Source organism: Myotis yumanensis, unplaced genomic scaffold (assembly GCF_028538775.1).
Source record: "Myotis yumanensis isolate MYYU_CA2020_CCGP unplaced genomic scaffold, mMyoYum1.0.hap1 SCAF_5, whole genome shotgun sequence".
NCBI lineage: Eukaryota > Metazoa > Chordata > Mammalia > Chiroptera > Vespertilionidae > Myotis > Myotis yumanensis.
Window position 1 is genome coordinate 83515279 of NW_027223756.1, and position 25287 is coordinate 83540565.

The 25287-nt window shown below is 50.6% G+C and overlaps 3 protein-coding genes across 5 annotated transcripts in view; 2 read left to right on the plus strand and 1 right to left on the minus strand.

The window, feature by feature from the left end:
- CARM1 (coactivator associated arginine methyltransferase 1) overlaps nt 1–11578 on the plus strand; it is a 48164-nt gene extending 36586 nt beyond the window's left edge. The window contains exons 5-16 of one of the 2 annotated variants that reach the window (XM_070416052.1): nt 369–479; nt 1634–1811; nt 3877–3967; nt 4143–4224; nt 8055–8140; nt 8312–8401; nt 8853–8990; nt 9076–9165; nt 9257–9369; nt 9520–9597; nt 9866–9934; nt 10091–11578. In XM_070416052.1, coding sequence (XP_070272153.1) covers nt 369–479; nt 1634–1811; nt 3877–3967; nt 4143–4224; nt 8055–8140; nt 8312–8401; nt 8853–8990; nt 9076–9165; nt 9257–9369; nt 9520–9597; nt 9866–9934; nt 10091–10233 — 1269 coding nt within the window. In that variant the 3' untranslated portion in view covers nt 10234–11578. The remainder of the gene's footprint in view (nt 1–368; nt 480–1633; nt 1812–3876; nt 3968–4142; nt 4225–8054; nt 8141–8311; nt 8402–8852; nt 8991–9075; nt 9166–9256; nt 9370–9519; nt 9598–9865; nt 9935–10090) is intronic. The other variant, XM_070416053.1, reaches the window with a different exon arrangement.
- On the minus strand, nt 10696–15873 carry YIPF2 (Yip1 domain family member 2). 2 transcript variants are annotated; one of them, XM_070416055.1, is made up of 10 exons: nt 15810–15873; nt 15598–15658; nt 15055–15209; nt 14885–14965; nt 13841–13928; nt 12477–12593; nt 12225–12391; nt 11964–12146; nt 11750–11878; nt 10696–11669 (listed from the first exon to the last, which is right to left on the minus strand). In XM_070416055.1, exons 2-9 carry the CDS (start codon nt 15626–15628, stop codon nt 11765–11767), a joined length of 936 nt encoding a protein of 311 aa, XP_070272156.1. In that variant the 5' UTR covers nt 15629–15658; nt 15810–15873; the 3' UTR covers nt 10696–11669; nt 11750–11764. The 2 variants fall into 2 exon arrangements, with proteins under 2 accessions (XP_070272156.1, XP_070272155.1); XM_070416054.1 differs by having other exon boundaries at nt 15598–15849.
- A 154-nt stretch (nt 15874–16027) lies between these two features.
- TIMM29 (translocase of inner mitochondrial membrane 29) lies at nt 16028–17932 on the plus strand. The gene is made up of 2 exons (XM_070413940.1): nt 16028–16138; nt 16228–17932. Exons 1-2 carry the CDS (start codon nt 16045–16047, stop codon nt 16920–16922), a joined length of 789 nt encoding a protein of 262 aa, XP_070270041.1. The 5' UTR covers nt 16028–16044; the 3' UTR covers nt 16923–17932.
- Nucleotides 17933–25287: the final 7355 nt, after the last annotated feature.

Genomic DNA, 25287 nt, shown 5'->3' on the forward strand with positions numbered 1-25287 from the left:
CAGGGCTCAGAGGTGTCCTTTATCTACTGAGCACTCATTCCGAGAAACTGCAGGCTCACTTGTGACAGCCAGGTATCCACCATGCTACACAGATAGTTCACAACCCAACCAGTTCTTCTTGAATCAGGTCTGAGAGCACGTGATGGTTTTAACACCCTAGCTGTCTTCAGAAATCCTGTTCTACCATTTTCAGATCCAGACCTGGGGGCTCCCATGTGCTCTAGGTGGCTCAGAAACCAACCTATGGGCAGCTGGCCCATGCCAAGGGGAGGCAGGCTGCAGGACTCTCAGCTGCATGAGTCTGCAGGGAGCCAGAGCCTGGCAATGTGATCACAGGGTCTCGTTCTCACTGCTCCATCCTTCCTCAGATTGTTCTTGATGTTGGCTGTGGCTCTGGAATCCTGTCATTTTTTGCCGCCCAAGCTGGAGCCAGGAAGATCTACGCGGTGGAGGCCAGCACTATGGCCCAGCACGCCGAGGTCAGTGGCCCACTGGAACCCCTGCAGTCCTCGTCCTTCAGCTATATGCCCGCTCTAACCTGGGAAGCTGGCCCTGCTGGGAGCCCCCAGGAGACCTGACCCCCTGGCTTTAGGGGATTGTGGGGACATCACTTCTCTTTGGTCTTTTATCCCCAAAACCTGAGCTGAGGTGGTGTCCCCTCCTTAACTGGTAGTCACCTACTGGGTTCAGGGGTGATTTGGGGTCTTCAGAGGCTTGGTGGCCTTGTGCTTCAGGGGACTGTGCAGTCAGGCCAGGTGAGATCTCAGACCTGGCCAGTTCCTGCCTCTCTGAACCCCACTTCCCACATCTGTGAAATGTGGGTAACAACAGGGTTTCATTTCATTAGTTTAAGCTGTCATTTTCTTTGTTCCTTTTTTTGCACTGAAACCTTCATTCACAAGGTTCAAAACCTAAAAGCCACAAAAGGGTAAACATTGACATTGCTCCCTTCCCCATTCCTTGCTCCCAGCCTCCTCATCAGGGGGAGAGGGACACATATGCAAGTTCTGCAGAGCTATTGGGTGGCTCCATCAGCAATGTGTACCCTTCTTCGCCTGCTGAGGTCTTACACAGCTGGTAGCACCTGCTCTATTCCCTTAACAGTTTATTTGCTACTGTGTCATCATATGAAGAGCTTCCTTACTCTTTCTAATGGCCACAGAGCATCCCTTTCCCCAGACGGACCACTGTGTTAGACACAGGTTATCATCATCACTTAGGTTGTTTTTCCATCATTGCAGCACAAACATATGCTATACTGAATGCCTCCTCATACATGTGTCACCTCTTCTGTGTGCAATTATGTTCATAGGACAAATTTCTAGCACTGGAAGTGCTGGGGTGGAGAGTATATCCAAGTTTAGCTTTGGTGGCTGTAGCAAAGCCTATCGTTCCCATCGTAACTCCCATTAGCAGTTGCCCTCTCAGGATTGATGGTGACATGAGGGATCCGGTAAGGCCCTGAGGAAGGACTGAAGCTCTGACTAATCATGGCTCTGGTTAGGGTGCCGATGAAGGAGGCAGAGGGAATTGGGTGGCCACATGGGGACAGAAGCCTTCCCTCCCCTGAGGATGCGTGGTGGATGAGTGGGTGCAGGGACCCCCGTGACCCCTCTGGCCCACCCACCCACAGGTCTTGGTGAAGAGTAACAACCTCACCGACCGCATCGTGGTCATCCCCGGGAAGGTAGAAGAGGTCTCGCTCCCTGAGCAGGTGGATATCATTGTCTCGGAGCCCATGGGCTACATGCTCTTCAATGAGCGCATGCTCGAGAGCTACCTCCACGCCAAGAAGTACCTGAGGCCTGGTGGTGAGTGTCCCTGCTGGCACGGGGCCTGGCACCAGGGGTGCACCCACCGGGGCCCCTTTGGGGCGCCCCTGGCTGCTACTCAGTGGGCACAGTTGTGGTTCATCTCTCTGCTGGCCTGTTCGATGGCCTGCGGGGCTAAGGGCATCTGGGCTTTCATGCTTCCCTTCCTCCTTCCCCCCCTTCCCTGTTCCCTATGCCCATCTTGCCCAGACAAGGCCACACAGCCACTTGCCCAGCCCGCCTGGACAGGGTACTGAAGGGCTCCTCTCAGGTCCCCTGAGAGCCTCCAGGGTGCCTGCCGTCTCATGCCCTGGTGTCTTGGGGATAGTGTCTGCTGGGAATGTGACAGATATGGAAGGTGTTCTGTGGTCAGCACAGAGGAGTTGACCTATCGTCTTCATTCCTCACCTGGTAACCTTGCCTTCAGCCAGGGAGATGGGGCAAGGGTCAGTGTGTTGCAGGGGCAGCTAGCTGTCTAGCATGCCCATCAGTGGCCTCTTGCTTGTGGCACTGTGCCTCTCGTCCATGCTCCTAGGTCATTGGGTCACTGTTTACACCTACGCATCTGTATCCCTGTGCATTTGTGCCCAGCTCTGGAGGGGGGATCTGTGCTTGGCCCTAAACATCTGATGATGTGTCCATTTCCTGGTTCAGGTTGTGTGACTTTGAGTATTTCTGTACAAGCAGGGATTGTGTGTATGCGTATGTGCATGTGGCACAGGAGGACCTGGCCAGGACAGGTGTGGGAAGCCAGCAGACTGGTGGCCCCAGGGTGGGCAGGGGGGTTGGTCTGTGGGGAAGCACCTATTTGGTCCTCTGACCTTCCTGGATCCAGGTTGCAGGGACCTGCCTTGGGCTTCACTTCTGGAGGTGGGAGGTGACTACCATTTCTCACAACGGTGTCCTGTTTCCCAGCTGTGAGTGGAAAGCCAGGCTTCGCTAGGGGGTTGTCTGGACCCACTTTCCTCCCATTCTGCCTTTAGGTAGCCAAGCCTGCTGGGGGGGCCGGCCCAGCAGAGTGGACTCCTCCTTATGGGACGTAAGGACAGACAGGAGTCAGGCTCTGGTGGGCAGCTGAACATTCTGCCCCACTGCTCACACAGCCTTCCCAGAGTGAGGCCTGGAGCCAGTGATGCCCCCACTGCCCTGCCTACATGAGTGTGTCTTCATTTGATCTCAGGAAGCTCTTTGGGGGATTGAAAAGAACTCTCTTCACAGCTGTACACATTTAGGTGTCTTTAGGACTGGGGCATGATGCTCCAAGTGACTAGCAGACTCCTAGGCAGGCAGCCCAGCGAGTGGTCTCTTAGCCAAAGTAGACCATCTCCCCTCCCCGACCCCAGCCTGAATCCTGCTAGTGCCTTGACTCCCCCTCACCCCCAATAGGAAAAGGGAGGGAAGCCCACACCTGGAGGCCAGGTGACTCGGCCCTAGACTCACTGAGGCAGCCACTGGCCCTGACTCATTTGTTCCTTGAGTCACACAGATGGAGGACCCTGTGGCCCCTCCTATTTCAAGTCATGTTCCAGACCAGGGTGGCTAAAAGGCCCACCATGTCTGCCAGGAGCCTGGACAGTCTCAGCTGTGGGGATTCAGCTGACCCTCCACCCAGCCTCTGGCCTCAGCTGAGGTCCCTACGCCATAGCCTGGGGTTTAGCCTTTGTCCAGAGAACTTTTCTTTGCTTCCCTGGCTGCATTTCCATGATGACAGCACCTAAGCAACACTGCATGGCTTATGGAGCAGGGCCCCAGGCGTCACTTGCTTACCCTGAGGCTCTGGTGGGTTCCTTCCTGTCTCCCAGCCCTAGTAATGGGACATAAGGACAGGCTCTCCTTTCTCCCTGGCTGGCTTTCTAGGTTTGCAGGGATAGTGCATGTCAGGTGCTCATTGGCCTCTGGCACAGTAGGTGCCCAGTACCTCTGTATTATACCAATGCATGAATGAATGGATGAATGAATGAGAGGCTGGGAAGGCCCAGGGTTGGAGGTCCTGGGGCCCTTTGGAGGCTCTGCCAGGCCCTGCAGAATGTCCCACCATGACGCCAGCACCCTCCGTGCCTCCCAGGAAACATGTTCCCTACCATTGGTGATGTCCACCTCGCGCCCTTCACGGATGAACAGCTCTACATGGAGCAGTTCACTAAGGCCAACTTCTGGTGAGTGCCCTGCGTGTCCTGCCTTCTCAGGGATGGCCCTGCCTCTTTTTTTCCTTATTCTCAGTAGGACCTGAAAGACTTGGGCTGGACGAGGGCCAGCTGGGAGAGAAGACAGGCTACCCACCTGCCTCTCTGCTGCTGGTGACCTTACTGTGGGGGTTGGGGCTTTCTGCAGGTACCAGCCATCTTTCCATGGAGTGGACCTGTCAGCCCTCCGAGGTGCCGCTGTGGATGAGTATTTCCGGCAGCCTGTAGTGGTGAGTGGGGCACCCAAGGTGCTATCACAGTTAGCACTGGGCATGGCACTTCTCTGGGGGGCTGGAGGGGGTGGGTCCTGTCAGTCCTTGTGCAAGCTGCAGCCCTAGGGACACCACTTTCTCTCTGAGCTCTCCCTTCTGCCCCTGAACAGAGTTCTCTTACAGATGTGTTGGGAATAAAGTGGCAATGCATATAGAGCACTTAGCACACAGTAAGCATGCAGTACACATGAACTGTTATTAGATGAATTGATCCTTGGTGAACTGATTTTATTTGATTGATTTTAATTATTGAACTGATTATATAGACCCAGGGTACACAAATCAAGAAAGTATAAAAGTGAAAACCCTTCCTGCTCCTGTCCCCAGACACAGTTCTCCTTCCAATAGGCAAACAATATATCATGTATATCTTTTGAGAAGTTTTATACCTAAATGTACATATACAAATGTGTATATATACCTTTTTTCTCAAATTATATATAGCATATTCAACATACCATTCTGTCTTTCTCTGTGGTCAGAGAACATGCACTGTATGATTTTAGTCCTTTGAAATTGAGAGTTGCTTTATGCTCGTTATGAAGTTTCTTTTGGCTTATGTTCTACGTGTACTTGTTGAATACAGAGGTATGTTACTTTCAGATCCCATTTGTTAATCATGTTGGTGTTTAGTTCTGATACTTTCTGCCTTACATTTTTGGATACTACATTATTTTGTGCGTACAGGTTTAGGATTATTATATCTTCCCGTTGGATAGGTCCTTTTATCATTATAAAAAGTGTCTCTACTTCAAGTGGTATTTCTTGCCATATGCCTTTTTATTTCTGATGGCAGTTTAGCTACTTTGGTTTTATATTGGTTAATCTTTGTACAATATATATTTCTCCATCCTACTTTCAACCTTTTTGTTTCCTTATCACTTGAGGTTGGTCTCATGTAAGTAGCATGTATTTGGGTTTTTGTTTTTTAACAAGGTTAATGTTTTCTGTCTTAAGTGAATAGCCCATTTGCATCAAATGTAATTGCTGCTTTTTATGCATATAAGTCTTTCATTTTACTATTTTTCTATTTCTCCTGTAATTTCTTTTTAACTCTTTTCTTGCCTTCTTTTAATACATTATAATTGTTTTTCCTTCTTGATGTCTTTCACTAGTTTTGAGAGACTCTTGAGCAGTATCTCTTTAAATACTTCCTCCACACCATTTTATTTCTCCTGGGGTTCTGGTTGCATGTACATTACACCTTTCACCATGTCTCAAGTGGTTCTTATATTCTTTTCTATATTTCCATATTTTATTCCTCAGTTGCTTCATTTTCATATTTTCTACTGATTTATCTTCCAGTTCCAATTCTTTGTTATGTCTAATCTGATTTTTAAATTCTTTTTATTTTTTATCTTTTTTTTTTATTGATTTCGGAAAGGAAGAGAGAATTTCATTTCTCTTTGAAATTCTCCATATTTTCACCTTCCTTCTTGAACGTATTAATTATAAGTCTTTGATCACTTTTAGTATTTGGATAAGTGGTGTGTTTTTGTTGTTTATTCTCTTGGTGTTTGGTTCTCATCCTTTGGTCCTATCTCTTGGTGCCTGGTTATCAAATGCCAAAATGCAAAATTGTAGATGCTCTGGATGATGATTTTCTTTCAAGGATTTGTTTTTTCAGACAAGATCACTTGGTCCTGTCATGCATTTGAGTGAGATACTTCGTGGCTACTTTTCAGACTCTGTTGGTATATTTCCTGGGCATTAATTCTCAAACATTTTAACCTTAGGTTCCCTTTACATTCTTAAAAATGGAGAACTCCAAAGAACTTTTGTTAATGTTTGTTATATCTATTGATATACTGTCTGTGTCTATTGATATTAAAAACTAAGCCCGGCCAGTGTGGTTCAGTGGTTGAGTGTCTACCTATGAACTAGGACAGCGGTCGCCAACCAGTGGTGGTCCGTGAGGTCCGAAAGGTTGGCGACTGCTAAACTAGGGGGTCTCGTTTGATTCCTGATCAGGGCACATGCTCAGGTTGTGGTCTTGATCTCTGGTGGGAGGCATGCAGGAGGTGGCCAATCAGTGATTCTCATCAATGTTTCTATCTTTCTCTCCCTCTCCATTCCTCTCTGAAATCAATAAATAAACATTTAAAAAAAAAACACAGAAAAACAAAACCTAAGCCCAAGAAATTTAAAAATATTTATTAACTCATTTAAAATAACAGCCCTAGCCAGTTTGGCTCACTGGATAGAGCGTTGGCCTGGAGACTGAAGGGTCCCAGGTTCGATTCCGGTCAAGGGCATGACCTTGGTTGCAGGCACATCCCCAGTAGGGGGTGTGCAGGAGGCAGCTGATCGATGTTTCTAACTCTCTATCTCTCTCCCTTCCTCTCTGTAAAAAAGCAGTAAAATATATTTAAAAAAAAAAAATAAAATAAATAAAAAAACAACAGTCGTGAAACCGTTGTCTATTAACATAAATAGCATTTTTAAGAACAAAAACTGTTGTCCAAAACTTTTCAGTGAGGATACTGGCATTTTAAATTTGGATTCCTCTGTTGTGATATCACAGGTGAGTTAAATGAATTTGGGCAGAAAACATCTGAGTCTTATTGTGAAAATAGTTTTGACCTTGGGTGCTTTGGAACGAACCACACTTTGAGAACTGCTGCTGCTTTAGGGTGTAGCCTGCAGTGGTTTATGTGGGCCCTGGTTCTAACCTCCCAGCACTAATATGGTGCTGAACCTTTCCTTAGCTTTTTAGTGCCTTCTGCTTGGTCTCTTGTCCTCTAACCCCCACCCTACACACAGCTCAGGAATTGGCAAATGCCACAAAGTGAAATCACATGCAGCACATGCACCTTGTATTTCCACATTTCCTTTAGCACAGTGGTTCTCAACCTTGGCTGCACATTAGAATCACCTGGGAATCTTTTTAAAATCCTGGTTTCTGGGCCTCATCCTCCGGAAATTCTGTTTCTTTGTTACTAATGTTGTGGCCTCACCCCATAACAAAGAAACAGAATTTCCGGATGATGAGGCCTAGAAATCAGGATTTTAAAAAGATTCCCAGGTGATTCTAATGTGCAGCCAAGGTTGAGAACCACTGCTTTAGCATCTTGGCTCCTTGTGTCCCAACTGCCTTGGTAACCCTGAGCCCCCATTTTGCTTTCCCGACCCAGGGAAGCCGCCGAAAGGTCCCATATCGAGAGGGAAAGGCACAGGAAAAAACACCTCCCATCTTTCTAGGATCTTGGCCCCCAAAGCCTTGGCTGCTGCTATTGCTCTCCAGTGCTTTCAAGCAACTGGGTTTTTTCCTTTTATTTTATTCGGTTCATATAATTCTTGGCAAGAATGTAAGTCTGATAGAAAATCTGCATCGTAGCTGTGATTGGACATCAGCACACAGTTCTCTGACTTGCTTATCTCAGAGATCTTTCCCCGTATGTTCATAAAGAGCCTCTTTGTTGTTTTTCACATACAGCCTTTTATGGATGGGCCACCAGTTTAATTAGATGTTTTCCAGTGTGTCACTACTATAGACAGTCTGTAATTAGATGTGTGAATTTGTACATGTGCACATCTATCTGTAGGTTGAACTCCTGGGAGTGGAAGTCTTTAATGCATATGAACACTTGTCATTTTGAGTGCTGTCATCTAATTGTCCTCCATGGTGTAGTAAAAGTTCATCCTCCTCCAGCATGTCTGACAAGGGCTAACTGGTTTGACCTGAATGGCCTGGAGGCCATGGCCAGACTCAGAGAGAAGAGCAGGACTCTCCCTTGCCTTGCTGGCCCCTGAGCTCGAAGCCAGGTCACCCTTGTGGTCTTTCCCAGGACACATTTGACATCCGGATCCTGATGGCCAAGTCTGTCAAGTACACGGTGAACTTCTTAGAAGCCAAAGAAGGGGATTTGCACAGGTACCAGCCCTCACGCCCCTCGTCCTGGGCCACTGCTGGCTCTTGCAGGCATTCTACTGCCCCAGGGCAGGCAAGTGGGCCAAGGTCTGGGACTCTGCACCTGGCCACCCCTCTTCTCTCCTACCAGCCTCCGTTCAGCTTCCCCAGTAATCACTGCCCTTTGCTTTCCAGGATAGAAATCCCATTCAAATTTCACATGCTGCATTCCGGGCTGGTTCACGGTCTGGCTTTCTGGTTTGACGTCGCATTCATTGGCTCCATGTGAGTTCAACGGAGCAGAGCATGCTGTCCCCACCCCCTGGGACCTCTCTGCAGTTGTGAACCCCAGGCCTGGCTGGTTTGGATGCTGACTGGGGGCTGGGAGGGTAGGACAACCCTCCAGGTTCCCCTGTCCCTCCCAAAAGACAGTGAGAGATTGCCCTGAGCCAGAGACTGTTGTGAAAAGGGGAGTGTCCACCTGTTTTGAGTGACTATCCTTCACAGGACCTGGTCCGTCTTTGGCATGTATGTCAGGGTGAACGAGCACCCCGTGACTGTGGTCTCCTTGTTGTGTATGTGTGTGGGCACGTGATTGGGACTACCTGGGTGGTCAGCCTGTCTTAGCTCCAGGGCCCCAGAAGACCTATCAGAGGGCAGACACCTGGGGAGAGCTCCTGGTGCACAGGGTGGTGGCTCCAGCCCAGTCAAGTTCATGCCTGTCCCTTCTTGGCAGAATGACTGTGTGGTTGTCCACGGCCCCGACGGAGCCCCTGACCCACTGGTACCAGGTCCGGTGCCTGTTCCAGTCACCACTGTTTGCCAAGGCTGGGGACACGCTCTCAGGGACATGTCTGCTTATTGCCAACAAAAGGTGCAAGCTGCCTCCCTGGGCTGGGGGAGGAAGGGGTTCATCCACCCAGCCAGCTCATGGCCCTCAACCCCTGCCCTCTCTACAGACAGAGCTATGACATCAGTATTGTGGCCCAAGTAGACCAGACGGGCTCCAAATCCAGTAACCTCCTGGATCTGAAAAACCCCTTCTTCAGGTAAGATGGGCCCTCGGCCTGCATCAGGGGGAGGGGGCTTCTCCTGGCCTGCAGCCCCTTGGCCCTGCCCATGCGTCCGTCTCTGCTGCAGATACACAGGCACGACACCCTCACCCCCACCTGGCTCCCACTACACATCCCCCTCAGAGAACATGTGGAACACAGGCAGCACCTACAACCTCAGCAGTGGGATGACCGTGACTGGTGAGCAGGTCCCTGTTTGGGGGTATGTGTGGGGGAGCCACTTCCTGGTCACACCTACTAGCACTCCCTGGGTAAAGCTGGCAGTTCTGGCCCCTGGAACCCCGAACAGGACACTGTCCCCACCCCTGACATCTCCCTCTCTGGACACAGGGATGCCAACTGCCTACGACCTGAGCAGTGTTATCTCTGGCGGCTCCAGTGTGGGCCACAACAATCTGATTCCTTTAGGTGAGTGTCCCTGGGTCTGGGGAATGGGGGGAGGGCTTGCTGCCCAGGATGGCCCATGTGTTTCGGCCTTCTGTATCACCTTTTCCTCTTCCTGGGGCTCCTGGCTGAGGTCCTCATTCCTTTCTGCCTCGCTCTGCCACTGCTGCACTCCCCCTCCCTGCACCCTGGTGACAGTGTGAGTGGGAGTGCCTACCTCAGGCAGAACATGGGCCTGAGCTGGCTGGGGGCGGTGACGCCGTCTCCCTTCCTTCCTCCCTCTGCTGCGCAGCCAACACGGGGATTGTCAATCACACCCACTCCCGGATGGGCTCCATAATGAGCACAGGGATTGTCCAAGGTAATGGAGGGGGAGGGTCACCTGGGTGTGAGCATGCTGACTGCTGGGCCACCCACTGGCCCTCTCGCCTGCTCTCTCTCTCCCTGTGACTCTGCTGTGGGGCTGGGCAGGCGAGGGGGCAGAGCTGTCCCTCAGTGCCCATGTCCTGCTCCACAGGATCCTCCGGCACCCAAGGCGGCAGTGGCGGAGGCTCCAGCGCCCACTATGCAGTCAACAGCCAGTTCACCATGGGCGGCCCTGCCATCTCAATGGCCTCACCCATGTCCATCCCAACCAACACCATGCACTACGGGAGCTAGGCCCCTCCAGTGGGGAATGGACTGACAGCACCAGGAAACCAAATGAAGACCCTGCCCACCCATCCCTCTGCCCGGGCGGCTTTCACCCTGTACTGGAGAAGCCCAAACACCAGTCACAGTCCTCTTTGCTATGGGAACTTGGACACTTTTTTACACAACATTGCTGCCGCCGCTCCCACCCCACCATCCACCACATCTTGGCTCTGAGCGCGTGTCGTTGCCATATTTACACAAGATCATGTTGTGGGAGCCTGTTCCCCCCTCCTGCCCTCTCCATCCTGACCTGGACTTAACATCTAATGGAACAGGCGTGTCCAGGCCTGACAGCTGCAGGCCCTGCTGGCAGGTGGCAGGAAGCAACTAGCCCTGCCCAGTTCCCCGGCGCCTGCCCTCCCTTGCCTATCTCTAGTGGGAAGGCAGTCCTAGCTAGATGGGGCCTCCCCTTCAACTACCAGGCGTTGGTCACAATGGGCGTGACATGCTGCTTTTTTTAATTTTATTTTTTTACAAAAAGAACCAGTGTCAATCCACAGACCCTCTGAAAAAACCAGGCCGGCCGGGCCGAGCCAGCAGCCCCTGTCCCCAACTCAGAGGCTCGGTGGTGAGGGGTGGCCTGCCAGGTCTTCAGGACAAGGTGGGGCCAGGCTTGTGTAGCCCCACAGGCCCCTCTCACAAAAGGGTTCACCTCACACTTGAATGTACAACCCACCCCAGCTGTTGGGAAGGCCCTCCGTCCAGCCCCTGCCTCTTGCTGCTGTCCTGTCCCTGAGCCTGTCTGGGTCCCCCTGCCAAGAGCTAGAATAGGAGGCCTGTGGGCCTGGAGGGGAGGAGGGTCCCTGTCAGCCACTGGGGCAGACACAGAGAAACCTCAAGGACATGTCATGGAAGGCGTCCTTTCTCCTTGTAGCTGACATTAGGCCTGTGTATTTCCCTCCGTATTTGTAGATGCTCCAGTCCCTACTATGATGATGGCATTTTGGTCCCTTCTCATTCTGGGAAGGGGCCTTGCAGGGATATTTCCCTCAAAAAAAAAAAAAAAAGAAAGAAAGAAAAAACAAAATAAACAAGGAAATGTGTTTCAGCACAGGCAATTTTCTTCTACTTCTGCTCCCCCCATTTCTAACACCCCCAAACTTGGATGTGGTGGAGCCAAGGGTGGGCACAGCTGAGGCTGGAGTGACCCTTTGCTTTCCTGCTGCACCCTCGGGGGAAGAAGGCCCAGCAGGTGGCCCGTGGGGCTACAGCTGCACTGGAAGCTCCTAGTTCAGCCACCGTCTCCCACCTTTATATAAATTCTCTGAATCACCTTTGCATAGAAAATAAAAGTGTTTGCTTTGTAAGAAAAGTCTGGAAAGTAGCAGAGTGATCTTGAAATGTCAAGGGAACCTTCACTCATCATCTTGGGGGCAGGGCAGGCAGTGTCCCTCCTGTTAGACCTGAAAGAGAAACTCTGCCAGTGGCTCTTGCGGGGCAGAGGCTGGAAGCCCTTTAGCCACAGTTGGAAACAATTCCTTACCTGTAGCCTCAGGCCTTAGGATGTCATAGGCCTTGGCGGGGTGGGTGTCAGGACTACGTTTGGGTGCAGAGATGTGTCCTGGTGTGCAGGTGCCGTGTGCTCCAGAGGCAGTGGCTGGAAAAAGTAAAACTGAACCCAGACCCCTGAGGTTAGCATCAGGGCCAGCAAGCTGACCCCCAACACTGAGGTCCAACTGACCACCCCTGACCCATACCTTACAACCCATGGCCAGGAGGGCGTGGAGTAGTACGACGGCAGATAGCAGCATGGAGGCCACCAATCTGGTGTCCTCGCGGACAATGGGCCAGAGGGTGAACACCAGGCCAGCAGCTGACAGGGCCAGAGCCAATGCCCCAAAGAGCCACTGTAGCCATGGGACAGGGATCAGCCACAGGACCTGGGGACAACATGGGCAGGTAGCTACCAGGTTTCTCCATGGCACAGGCCATCCCCCTCCCCCTGGGGCCTTACTCACCACAGTGGGAATGAAGATGAAGAGGGAGTAGCCATAGAAGCACACAGTCTCCAGGAATGTGTAAGGCCCCATGCGCTCCCGGACGCCCTTGCGCCACTGCAGGAAGGCCCACAGCGCCAGTGGCACCAGCCAGGCGTAGCAGTAGATGGTGATGCCAGCCACCGTCACTGGGGGGCAAGGTAGGCAGTCACCTCTGGGGCCCCATGGCACCCCTAGCCCCACCAGGTGCTGGGCCTTGCCTACTTGGCTTACCCTTGTGGAACTGGGGGCTGTAGTGGATGGAAGAGTCCCTCCTCTGGGCCAGCACCACTGTCAGGTTTCCAGTAACGGCCAGGACAAAGGCCAGTGTGGCGCAGATCCAGAAGGGGCCTGCAGGTGGAGTGTGTCAGGGGCCCAGTCACAGAGCTTCCAGGACAGGTGACTTGTCCTGTTTTGTCCCAGTTTTCCAGGCTCTGGGCTGCCTCCACACCCACCACTCCACTGACCTGACTTACCCACCCATATGACAACCTGGTGGTCGAATCCAGTGCTGGCTCAGTCCTCATCTTTCTTGGCCTCTCAACAGCCTTTGATGCAGCTGATCCCCTCCCTCTGGGAAGAGTCCACACTCTGGCTTCAGAGTCTCATGTCACTGGCAATTCCTTAACTTATTTCCCTGACCTCTAATGGGGAGCTGGCTGGGCCCAGTCCTTGGCCCCCCCTCTGTCTCTGTTCACTCCTTGCATGATCTTGTCCAACCTCAGGGTTTTGTGCTACCTCTAGGCCAACAACTCCCAAATGTCTCAAGACCGGGCCTCTGCCCTTAACCTCAGGCTTCTATTCAATGTTTTCACGTGTGCACCTCCCTTTCCACCCCACCACACTCACTCTTCCCTCAAACCTGCCCAGCATTTCCTACTGATAAATAGCAACTTCACTATGCTTGGCATAGTCAAGGCAAAAACCTTGGCACCCTCCTTGGTGCCTCTCTTCCCACCCTATATCTAGTGGGTCAACAAATTCTGTCAGCCCTGCCCTTCAAGACATAGCCCCGAATCCAACCACTGGTCTCTCTCCCTGGGGCCAGTCCCCCCACCCACACCCACACCCACACAAGCTCCTCCTCCTCCCTCCCCCAAGATCTGGACCACAGTAGTTGTCTCTTCCCTGGCCTCCCGGCTTCCACCCTCTCAGTGGTCAGAGGGCACCTAGGAACACTTAGCTCCCTTACTGAAACTTAGGAGGTTGTGCGGTCTGTCACCAGGTGGTGGCCTGGCAGGTTCTTCTGCTCCAATGACAATACTGCCTGCAGTTCAGGTGTTTTTCCACTACAGGGCTTATGCCCCTTCTGGAATGTTTTTCCCTGAGTTCTCCCTAGCCCAACCCTGACACCAACAAGGCTCATTCCCTCACCCTCCTCAGAGGGTCCTTCCTGACCAACCCACACAAAATAGCAACTGTCATCCTCTGAAATGACTGCTTCTCTGCAACCTCCGATGTCTCTGTCTCCTTGAACAGTGTAAGTCTCATACTCTCCGTGAGGGGCTCCGCTTTCTTCTAAGCTGTGCTACAGGGTCAGGCACACAGTTCACATTTGCTGAATGAATCAAATGAGCTAAAAGCATAACCTCACTCACCATACAGGTCTGGGCGATTCCGCAGATGGTGCCGCACAAAGCTGTGGCCAGGCCGGGGTAGCAGCGATCCTTTAATCCGGTCCAGAACCTGGGGGCAAGGCCGGGCACAGGATGGAAGCCTGCTGGGGCTCCCCAACCACAGAGGAAAGGGGCCAAGCTCCTCCCCTGACCTTAGAGGCTCCCCTGCTGCCCTCCCTCCTCCTCTCCACACTGCTTGAAAGAACCCGCAATTTCCTCTGGGATTTTGATGAGCTGTTCCCATGGCCTGGAGCCCCTTCCCCTGACCAGCCCCACTCAATAGACCATGTCCCACCATTCTGAAAGACTTAGGGCCTCCACCTTCCTCTTTGCAAGGCTGCCCTGGGCTGCCGGCCTTGCTGCCTCCCCCAGCCCCAGTAAGGATAGACAGGCCCCGGGCATTCTCCCTCCCGCATCTTTCTCTAATAGGCCCTCTTACTCTGTAGCCCTGGTTTATTATCACCTCTCACCCTGGCATGGGGTCTCTGGTCCACCTCCCATGATGCATATCTGCTCTATACCCTCCACGACTCCCCAGCACCCTTAGGATAAAACCCAAGGTCCTGCACATCTCTCACAGGTCCCTTTGTGATCTGGCTTCTGCCTGCCTGCCTATCCCCCACCTCTCAAGCTCCAATTAGGATTAAGTGACAGGTAGCTTCTGTGATAGGTCCTGCCTTCTCTCGTTTCTGGTGTCTGTCGTAAATGATGTTCCCTGTGCCTGGAACATACTTAGGCATCCTTCCACTCAGCCTGGCTAAGTTTTCCTTCTTTAAGTCTCAGCAAATCCCTTACCACCTCCAGGAGGCCTTTCTCTAACCCACCATAGCAAGTGTGCTTCCTGTGTTCCCCAAAGCCCAGCGCAGCACATCAGAACCTCACGGCCAGTTACTTCCGCCAGCCCCGGGGAAGCCTTTTCCCGTGTGTGTGTCTCCAGCCTGCCCAGAGCCCAGGGCACAGAAAGGGCTCCAAAGAGGCTGAACCCCAAGCATGACAGCCCCCTCCCACCAGCTTCCCAGACCTGACCTGCGAGGTGTCCACATCGAAGAAGCTCTGATAGTAGCTAAAGGTCCAGAATCCCGGCTGCGGCTGCTGCTCCTGCAGAAGCTGCACAGGGCGGGCTTTCAGTCCTGCCCTCCCCGCCCGGGCCGACCAGGGGCTGGAGGACGGGGGGCACAGGGACTCACGGGACTCACCGCGGTCTGGTCGCTCTCCACCTCGTCCTCGGCTCCATAGCCACCACCTGAGCCCACGGCCACAGCTACCTGCCCCTCTGGGGTCCGCGGGTCACTTCTGCTGATAGTGGTCACATCTGGGGTCTCGGCCAGAAGGTTAGTGGCTTCCTCGAACTCTGTCGGGAATAAGTATGGGACACAGGCATGTTGGGGGGGGGGGGGGGCACGACAATTTGGTTTGGCCCAAGGGGACCAAGACTCTAATCGTAGCCCCCTCGGTGCGCTCCCCAACGCGGGGCCAGGCTTCCTCGATTCGGGAGTGGGAAGGAGCTGAGTTCCCTCACGTCTAACAAGGATGGTAACTGGGGGCTGGTGCCGGGACGGGGTCGGGGCTGGGTAGCGACTCTGGTTTGAGGTCAGAGTTCAGGACTGGAGCGGAGTTCGAGTTAGGGCTGAGTCAGGACCGACAGCTGACGGCGACTCGGGTCCGATATGAGTTAGGACTTGGATGCGAGGTTCTGGCCAGAGGGGGAGGAGGTCGGGCCAGATCACAGGCGCACTCACCATGGAAGGCCAGCTCGTCGGCCGCTGCCATGGTTGCTCAGGGGCGTCTCCGCATCCCGCGCTGAAGACAGAGGCCAATCAGGTCTGCACGCAGTCCCACTCGGCGCCCTCCCGGGTTTATCCCTCCGCACCCGCCGGGCCTGGCGGTAAACGGTCCCCGCTCGGGCGTGAATTCGCCGACCCTACACACAGGTGCAACCCGCCTTCCTCACCGGACGCCGTCGCAGTCGGCGTGGCCAGGGATTTCTGCGCCTGCGCGGCCGGCCTACGGGCCAGTCAATCCCACTCGTCCCAGAGAGCAACATCCGGCGCCGGTCCGTTTTCTATCCTCTTCCGATGGGAAGCCACTACCGGCAACATTGACGCCTGCGCAGATGAGACTCCCGGGCCTTTACCTTCGCGTAACTGTTGTTTCCCTTCGGAAAACGGACGTCAAGCCGGAAGGGGATGGCGGCGGCGACTCTGAAGCGACTTTGGTTGCGAAGCCGCGGAGAGGCAGGGGTCGCGGCAACCGCGAAGCCAGGCGTGTGGACGAGGTTGGGTGAGTACGGCGGGCGGGTGGCTGCAGCGGCGAGGGGCGCGGGGTGAGTGGCCACAGCCCCGACCCCTCTCACCGCTTCTTTCCCGTAGGCACCTGGGCCCGCGCGCTGCTCCGGGACTACGCCGACGCTTGCAGGGACGCGGCGGCGGCGGCGCGGGCTCGGCCAGGCCGGGCGGCCGTTTACTTGGGGCTGCTGGGCGGCGCGGCGGCCTGCTGCGCTCTGGCGCCGAGCGAGGCGGCCTTCGAGGAGGCCCTGCTCGACGCGTCGGGGACCCTCCTCCTGCTGGCGCCGGCCACGCGGAACCGCACCTCGGAAGCGCACGTCCAGCAGCTGCTCTGGCTGCGGGGCCGCGGGCGTCTGCGCCACGTGAACCTGGGCCTCTGCTCGCTGGTGTACGAGGCGCCCTACGACGCCCAGGCCAGCCTCTACCAGGCCCGCTGCCGCTACCTGCAGCCCCGTTGGGTCGAGTTCCCACACCGGATCCTGGACGTGGGCTTCGTGGGCCGCTGGTGGGTGCTGGGCGCTCGGATGCGCGACTGCGACATCAACGACGACGAGTTCCTCCACCTGCCGGCACATCTGCGCGTCGTCGGGCCCCATCAGCTGCACTCGGAGGCCAATGAGCGGCTCTTCGACGAGAAGTACCGGCCGGTCGTGCTCACTGACGACCAGGTGGACCAGGCGCTGTGGGAGGAGCAGGTCCTGCAGAAGGAGAAGAAGGACAGGTTGGCCCTGAGCCAGGCCGACTCGCTGGTGGGGAGGGTCCGCGATGAAACCCAGTGAGGCCTGGGTCCCACCCAGCCCCGAACCTTGGCAGACGGTTCGCCCGGGATTGTGCAATTGCTGTGAGTGAGCCCCAGGTGCAGTGACTGAAATAAATTATATGTAAAGTGTTCTCGCTGGGTTTTCGCAAAATTAGGAGGCCTTTCTCCTCCTCACGCTGTTCTTAATGCTATAGCGAATTCAGAGCCTTCGTGGTCTAGGAGTTGGGGAGAGCAGATGTGACAAAAGTATATAATGTTTATTGCTACCAGTTAGTAATGAGCAGTGTACATAAATTGGCCCTTTTCATTGGGCCCCTCCGTCCCCCTGACTGAAGCGTCATATGTCAGGTGACTCCCAAGATCTCCAGCCATTCAGATTTTCGTTCTAAATTTTGAGCTACAATGTTTATACTCCCATTTTAATGAGTAAATTTTAAAAAACTTAAACTTATTTTGAAATCATTATAGTTTCAGAGTAAACTGGAAAAAGAATACAGGACATCCTTTGTACCCTACCCCCAGCTTCCTCCAAATGGTAACTTTTTTTAAGCATTGCCAAACTAGAGATTGACATTGGTATGAGTATTTGGATTTTACAGGGAAACTTTGTGTAAAATAGCCTGCTTTTATCATTTGTGTATTAATAGTGATGTTAAAGTGAGTTGGAGGAATAAAACATTCTCTGATCAGGAAATCTGTGTGGGAGCATAGATTCTGGTTGCGTTACACTTCAGTAACCTTTAAAACACAGACTTGTATGGAAAGGAGTATGTTAGCTGGTACTTAGCTAGGTTATGGTAATCGCACTTTAAAAACTAAACTTAGCCCTGGCTGGCTTGGCTCGGTGGATAGAGCGTCGGCCTGCGGACTGAAGGGTCCCAGGTTCGATTCCAGTCAAGGGCATGTGCCTTGGTTGCGGGCGCATCCCCAGTGGGAGGTGTGCAGGAGTCAGCTGATCAATGTTTCTCTCTCATCGATGTTTCTAACTCTCTATCCCTCTTCCTTCCTTTCTGTAAAAAATAAATAAAATATATTTTTAAAAAAATAAAAATAAAAATAAAAAATAAAAAATAAACTTACAGCAGGCTCGCCAGGCCTGGAGGCGGGCTGCACAGGCCAAGCCTCCCAGGGAGGTGGAGTCTCAGTGAAAAATATTCTCTGAACTGAATCCTGAACTTGTCTTGTTGGTCAAAAGATTAAGGTACCAAGTTTGCTTTTCATTTGATAGTATTATCATTAACATTGTTAAACCCCTCCCCCCAAAACCTTAATGTTCCATAATAAAGTGATTAGAATCAGTAAAAAACAACAACCCACCAAAAAAAAAGAAAAAACTAAACTTCTTACAGGCATGATACTTTATTACCTTGGTGCCCTGTTGGTAGTTAATAAAACCAGGAGATGAAACAACCAGCTTTTTTGTGATTTTGTGTTCTTGTGCTTAGCTATTAAGTTTTGGTATTTAGACCTTTCATTTGTACTTTGGGTATCGTATGTTGGACACATGGTAATTTTTAAATACCTTATTTTGGGGACAGAGAAGCATCTCAGCATTTCCTTTTTTTTTTCTTTTTTTATTGATTTCAGAGAGGAAAGGAGAGGGAGTGAGAGAGATAGAAACATCAATGATGAGAGAGAATCATTGATTGGCTGCCTGCTGCACGCCCCCTACTGGGGATCGAGCCTGCAACCCTGGCATGTGCCCTTGACCGGACTCAAAGCTGGGACCCTTCAGTCCGCAGGCAGATGCTCTATTCGCCAAGCCAAACCAGCCAGGGCTCAACATTTCCATTTTCCAAAGGAAAAAAGTGAGGTTCAAAAAGTTGGTTATTTCTCCAAGACAGTAGCAGAGCCATGATTCAAACTGACTTCCAACCCTGTCACTTAATTCTCAAACTCATGGCACTATCTTTGATCTTAACCACATAATGTCAGGAATTATTAAAATAGTGCTGTCACTAACCATAAGTAAAACTTGAATACAGAAATAAATGAATATTTTAAAATGCAATGAAAACAAAACAAAAAGCCAAAGACAAGTAATACTGAATTCTAATCGTATACTGTTACCTGCCAAAGGCTCTGAACCTAAATCCTGATGTTTTTGTTCAAGAGAGAGACTAGCCAACTTTGAGGAAGGCTTTAAGACATATTGGCATCCACGTGAGACGTGTTCCTCACCGTGGTCAGGAGTATTGAAAGGGACTGCACAGCATTGCTTGAGGGAGTTACTAAGTGCCGCTTCTGATTTGCTGCCGGGTGTGTTCATGCAGACCCTCTGGCTGGGAAGCTCAGCAGTGGCTGTCAAACTAAACAACTCTTAATGTGTTCACAAAAATCGAGGGGCTTGGTAATAGGCCTGAAGTCTGTGTGGCTTTGTCTTTGGTAGGAGGGTTGGCCTTATCCAGAGGAGGACCACTTTATTAGCTCTGACCTCTGAGTTTGATATAAGGCACGTAGACTGGAGCTGTCAGATTGGACAGGTATTCCTCATGGTCTGCATCGTGTACAGGCGCCCACAGGACAAGTCCAAGTCCCCTCACTCACTGCTGAGCCCCAGTAGATGTTGAAGGGTTTAAATGACACCTGAAACTTATATACAGGAGAACCTCAGTTCATGAACTTAATTTGTTTCTGAAGGTTGTTTGAAACCCATGCATTTTTTCCCATTAGAAATAATGTAAATTGAATTAATCTGTTCCAGAACCCCAAATTATGCCATTTTAACCTTATGTACAGTGCATGTCTAATATACTGTTTAATCTATAAACACTAAAAACAAAAAGGACATGCCCTGGCTGGTTAGGCTCAGTGGAGAGAGCGTCGGCCTGCAGACTGAAGGGTCCTAGCTTTAATTCTGATCAAGGGCACATGTCCAGGTTTCTGGCTTGATCCCCAGTGTGGGGCATGCAGGAGACAGCCGTTCAATGATTCTCTCTTATTATTTTTTTTTTAATTAAATCTTTATTGTTCAGATTATTACATTAGTTACTCTTTTTTCCCACCATAACTCCCCTCCACCCAGTTCCAACCCCACCCTCTGCCCTCACTCCCCACCCACTGTCCTCATCCATAGGTGCACGATTGTTGTCTAATCTCTTCACTCACCCCCACACCCCTTTCTCCCCCCCCCCCACAAGAATAGTCAGTCCATTCCCTTTCTATGTCCCTGATTCTATTACAATCACCAGTTCATCAGATTATTTATTCACTTGATTTTTAGATTCACTTGTTGATAGATGTGTATTTGTTGTTCATAATTTGTATCTTTACCTTTTTCTTCTTCTTCCTCTTCTTACAGGATACCTTTCAGCATTTCATATAATACTGGTTTGGTGGTGATGAACTCCTTTAGCTTTTTCTTATCTGTGAAGCTCTTTATCTGGCCTTCACTTCTGAATGATAGCTTTGCTGGATAGAGTAGTCTTGGTTGTAGGTTCTTGGTATTCATCACTTTGAATATTTCTTGCCATTCCCTTCTGGCCTGCAAAGTTTCTGTTGAGAAATCAGCTGACAGTCGTATGGGTACTCCCTTGTGGGTAACTGATTTTCTTTTTCTTGCTGCTTTTAGGATTCTCTCTTTGTCTTTTGCTCTTGGCATTTTAATTATGATGTGTCTTGGTGTGGTCCTCTTTGGATTCCTTTTGTTTGGGGTTCTCTGCGCTTCCTGGACTTGGAAGTCTATTCCTTTCACCAGGTAGGGGAAGTTTTCTGTCATTATTTCTTCAAATAGGTTTTCAATATCTTGCTCTCTCTCATCTTCTGGCACCCCTATAATTCGGATGTTGGTACGCTTGAAGCTGTCCCAGAGGCTCCTTACACTATCTTCATATTTTCGGATTCTTTTTTCATTTTGCTTTTCCGGTTGGGTTTGCTTCTTCCGGTTTTTTGCTTCTTCGTATTTCAAATCTTTGACTTGATCCTTGCGACCCTCTGGTCTGCTGTTGGGAGTCTGTATAATATTCTTTATTTCAGTCAGTGTATGCTTAATTTCTAGTTGATCCTTTATCACAACATCGAGGGTCTCATTAGATTTCTTGAGGATCTCACTACATTTATCCGCGGTCTTACCAGTCTTTTCAAGGGCTTCTAAACAGTTCTTTAAAGACCTTAAAAGTGTGGTTTTGAACTCTATATCCAACAGTTTGCTTTCCTCCAATTCTGTCGTTTGTGTCCTGTTTCTTTGTCTCGGCATTTTTTTATGCTTCGCTGTGTCGATAGAGTGCCTTTCTGTGCTAAGTGTCCCAATTACCTAAGGTAGACACTCTTGGTGCACCCCCTTGTGGGCTTTGTGCACAGTCTTGTTGTGGTTAAGCCTTGATTGTTGTAGTTATCACTGTGAGGAATTGACCTCCAGGTCAATTGGCTGTGAGAATCAGCTGTGTCTGGAGTGGGAGAACTTCTGTGCTGGAGACACCCCTCTGGGGCTAGACTTGCTTCGATGGGGCTTTGGTGCTCACTGAGTCTGCCTCCTGAGTGTGTCTTTTATGGTTCCACGGAGCTTAAAGCTGGATGGTCCCACTCTGACCTCTGGGCTTCCTGGCTCCTGGATCTCTAGGGAGGTGCTTATCTAGCCTTTGCCTGAGGCTATCCAGCAAAAGCCTCCCTGCAGGGCTTGGGCGGGGCGGGTCCCACGGGATCAACAGGACAGGGTTAGCAATTATGGCTGCTCTCAGTCTTGCCCTCAGAGGCTCTGCTTCTCAGTGTCCCAGTAGTCGCTGCAAGCCCCACGGAGAGAAAGCTGCCCTAGGGTTCTGAGCGATGCCAGACAGTCCCGCTTCTCCCGTCTGAGTCTGGGTCCTTAGAGACTCGCCCGGAACTGGAGCTCAGAGCCTGAGACTCCCTCCCGATTGAAAACAACCGCGCCCTCAGCCTCCAGCCCGCTCCACATGCACTCCGAACCTTAGTATTTTACTTCAGCACTGCGCCTCCTCTGAGCCTCGGTATGCTTTTCTCTTTCCTCCTAGTTGTAGAACATCCACTCAGCCAGCCTTCCTGTGGTTCTGGATGATGTCCGGTCCGTCTTTTAGTTGTATTTTTGAAGTGGTTGTTCGAGGCAGCAAATTCCCGTGTTTACCTATGCCGCCATCTTGGTTTCTCCGATTCTCTCTTATTATTGATGTCTCCATCTCCCTCTCCCTACCTCTCTGAAATCTATTTAAAAATATGTTTTTAAAAAAGAACATGAAATATAAATGAAAATTTAACAAAAAGGAAGTGTACATTAAAAAATGAAATTTAATAATAATGAGCAACAAAAGCAAAAAAAACATGAAAATAATCAAAGCACAATTTCCTGACATGTTAGCAGTAAACACTCACGCATTCTCTCCTTTGTTGTTTGAGAGACGCATGACTGATCATACACCTATCAGCATGGAAGGGTTGTCAGGTTGAGACCGAATTATTTGAGATGGGAGGCTTTTGAGAACCAAGGTTTGACTTTTATTAACAAACCAGAGGCCTGGTGCATGAATTCGTGCACAGGTGGGGTCCCTCTTGGTGGCCTGCAGGGATTGGGGCCAAAACCTGCAGTCCAACGCTGCCTGCAGCTCCTACCTGCTGCTCCCGTTCATCCCGGCCCCACTGTGCCTGCCACGGGCTCGCACCCAATCAGTCCCGATTGGGAGAGGCTCACGCCAGCCGTGAGCCCTGCTTCTGGCACCCTCCCAAGGGGAGTGACCTGTGGGATCAGGCTGAAACCGGCTCTAACATCCCCTGAGGGGTCCCAGATTGTGAGGGCGCAGGTCAGGCTGAGGGACTCACCCGTGCATGATCAGGCCAGGGAGGGACAGTGGGAGGACTCCAGGGCATGTCCAGCCCATCTCGCTCAGTCCGATTGGCCGGACCCCAGCAGCAAGCTAACCTATTGGTCGGAGCATCTGCCCCCTGGTGGTCAGTGCTTGTCATAGCGGTTGAGCAGCCTTAGCATATCATTAACATATTACACTTTGATTGGTTGCTTGGTTCTGCCATTCAGTCTATTTGTATATTACCCTTTTATTATATAGGATGTCACCCCAATAAGTTCAATAAAAAAATTTACTGGGGGAATGGTGCATAGAGGGGTCAATGGGGGAAATATGTAATATGTTCAACAAAAATGTTTTTAAAACTTTTAAAAAGACTTAATTGAGATACTGCACATGCCCAGTGTGGGTGAGAACTAGTATGCCCTGGCTGGGGAAGAGGACCAAGATTGACTTCTCCTCTTAGCAGCCCAGGGAAGAGGCCTCTGGTCTTGCCCTGCCCAGAGCCATAAACAGCAAAGTGCACACACTGTCTCCAATTCCATAAGGGCAGTAGGACCTGGGAAAGAAGTGGGCTTTAAGTCAGGGTTTAAATTTCACATTTATTAGCTTTATCACTACTTGGGCCATAGCCACAAGGCAAGAAAAGAAAAAGGCATCCAACTAACCGGTTTGGCTCAGTGGATAGAGCGTCGGCCTGCGGACTGAAGGGTCCCAGGTTCTATTCCGGTCAAGGGCATGTACCTTGGTTGCAGGCACATCCCCAGTAGGAGGTGTGCAGGAGGCAGCTGATCGATGTTTCTCTCTCATCGATGTTTCTAACTATCCCTCCCCTTTTCCTCTCTGTAAAAAATCAATAAAATATATTTTTAAAAAAGAAAGAAAGAAACATCAATGATGAGAGAGAATCATTGATTGGTCCCGATCACTCGGCGCCATCAGCGGTTGCAAGCAGTGGCTGCTGGCTCTGATTGCCCCTGAGGGCTTCTCCACCTCCCCCTGCTCTTGAGGGGCGATCCAGCTGTTGCTGCCCACACCTGCTGACAGCAACGGCCCCACTTGCACCCGCTGCTGGTGCTGGCCCCAATCACTCTGCCTTCAGCGGTACGTGCACTGTCAGCACGTGGGAGCTGCGGCAGGAGCAGGGCTGCCGGCAGATGGGACTGGGGGCCACAGTGGGAGGGGCCTGGTGGGGGGCACGGATGATGGGCCTAGACCCGCCCCTGTGCCTACCGCAGCCTCATGGCCCACAGTTCCTTTCCTGGTGCACGAATTTGTGCACTGGACCCTAGTATATATAGAAAACCCTGAATATTCCACCAACACAAAAAACTGTTAAAACTAATAAATGCATTTGGTATATTTGCAGGATACAAAATCAGCATACAAAAATCTGTTGTGTTTCCATAAACTTTCTGATAGTTATTAACAAACTATCAGAAAGAGAAATTAAGAAAACAAATCCATTTAAAATTGCACCAAGAAAAATATGTAGGGCCCAGCCAGCGTGGCTCAGTGGTTGAATGTTGACCTATGAACCAGGAGGTCCCTGTTTGATTCCTGGTCAGGGCACATGCCAGGGTGCCAGGCTCAATCCCCCAATGGGAGCATGCAGGAGGCAGCCAATTAATGATTCTCATCATTGGTGTTTCTATCTCTCGCTCCCTTCCTCTCTGAAATCAATAAAAATATATTTTAAAAAAAGAGGACAATATGTAGGAATGAATTTAACCAAGGAGGTGAAATGCCTGTACATTAAAAACTACAAGATACTGATGAAAGAAATTGAAGAGGACATAAATAAATGGAAAGATGTTTGTGCTCCTGGATTGGAAGAATTAATATTGTTAAAATGTCCATACTACTCAAAACAATCTACAGATCCAATGCAACCCCTATTAAAATCCCAATGACATTTTTCACATAAATAAAACAATCATGACGTTTGTATGGAACCCCAAAAGACCTCGAATAGCCAAAATAATCTTAAAAGAACAAAGCTGGAGGCACCACGTGCCCTGGTTTTAAACTATATTACAGGCTATAGTAATCAAAATAGTATGATATTGGCACAAAAACAGACACATAGATCAATGGAACAGAGAGAGACCAGAAATAGCCCCACACATACTGGTACTAGTATATGATGAATTAAATTTACAACAAAGGAGCCAAAAATAATACAACAGGTAAAAGATAGTCAGTAAATGGTGTCGGGAGACTGAACAGCCACATGCAAAAGGATTAAACAGCGCTGGCTGGTGTAGCTCGGCTGGGCATCATCCCATGCACTGAGAGGTTGCAGGTTCAATTCCCAGTCAGGGCACATGCCCGGGTTTGATCCCGGGTAAAGGGTGTGGTGGAGGCAGCTAATTGATGTATCACTTTCACATCGATGTTTCTCTCTTCCTCTCCCTTTCTCTCCCTCTAAAATCAATTTTAAAACTTTTTTTTTTTTAAAGAATGAAACCGGACCACTAGCTTACACCATACACAAAAATCAACTCAAAATGGATTAAAGACTTAAATGTAAGACCTGAATTCAGAAAAGTCCTAGAAGAAAACAGGCAGTAAGCACTTACCATCGGTCTTGCTGATGATTTTTTGGGTTTGACATGGAAAACAAGGGCAACA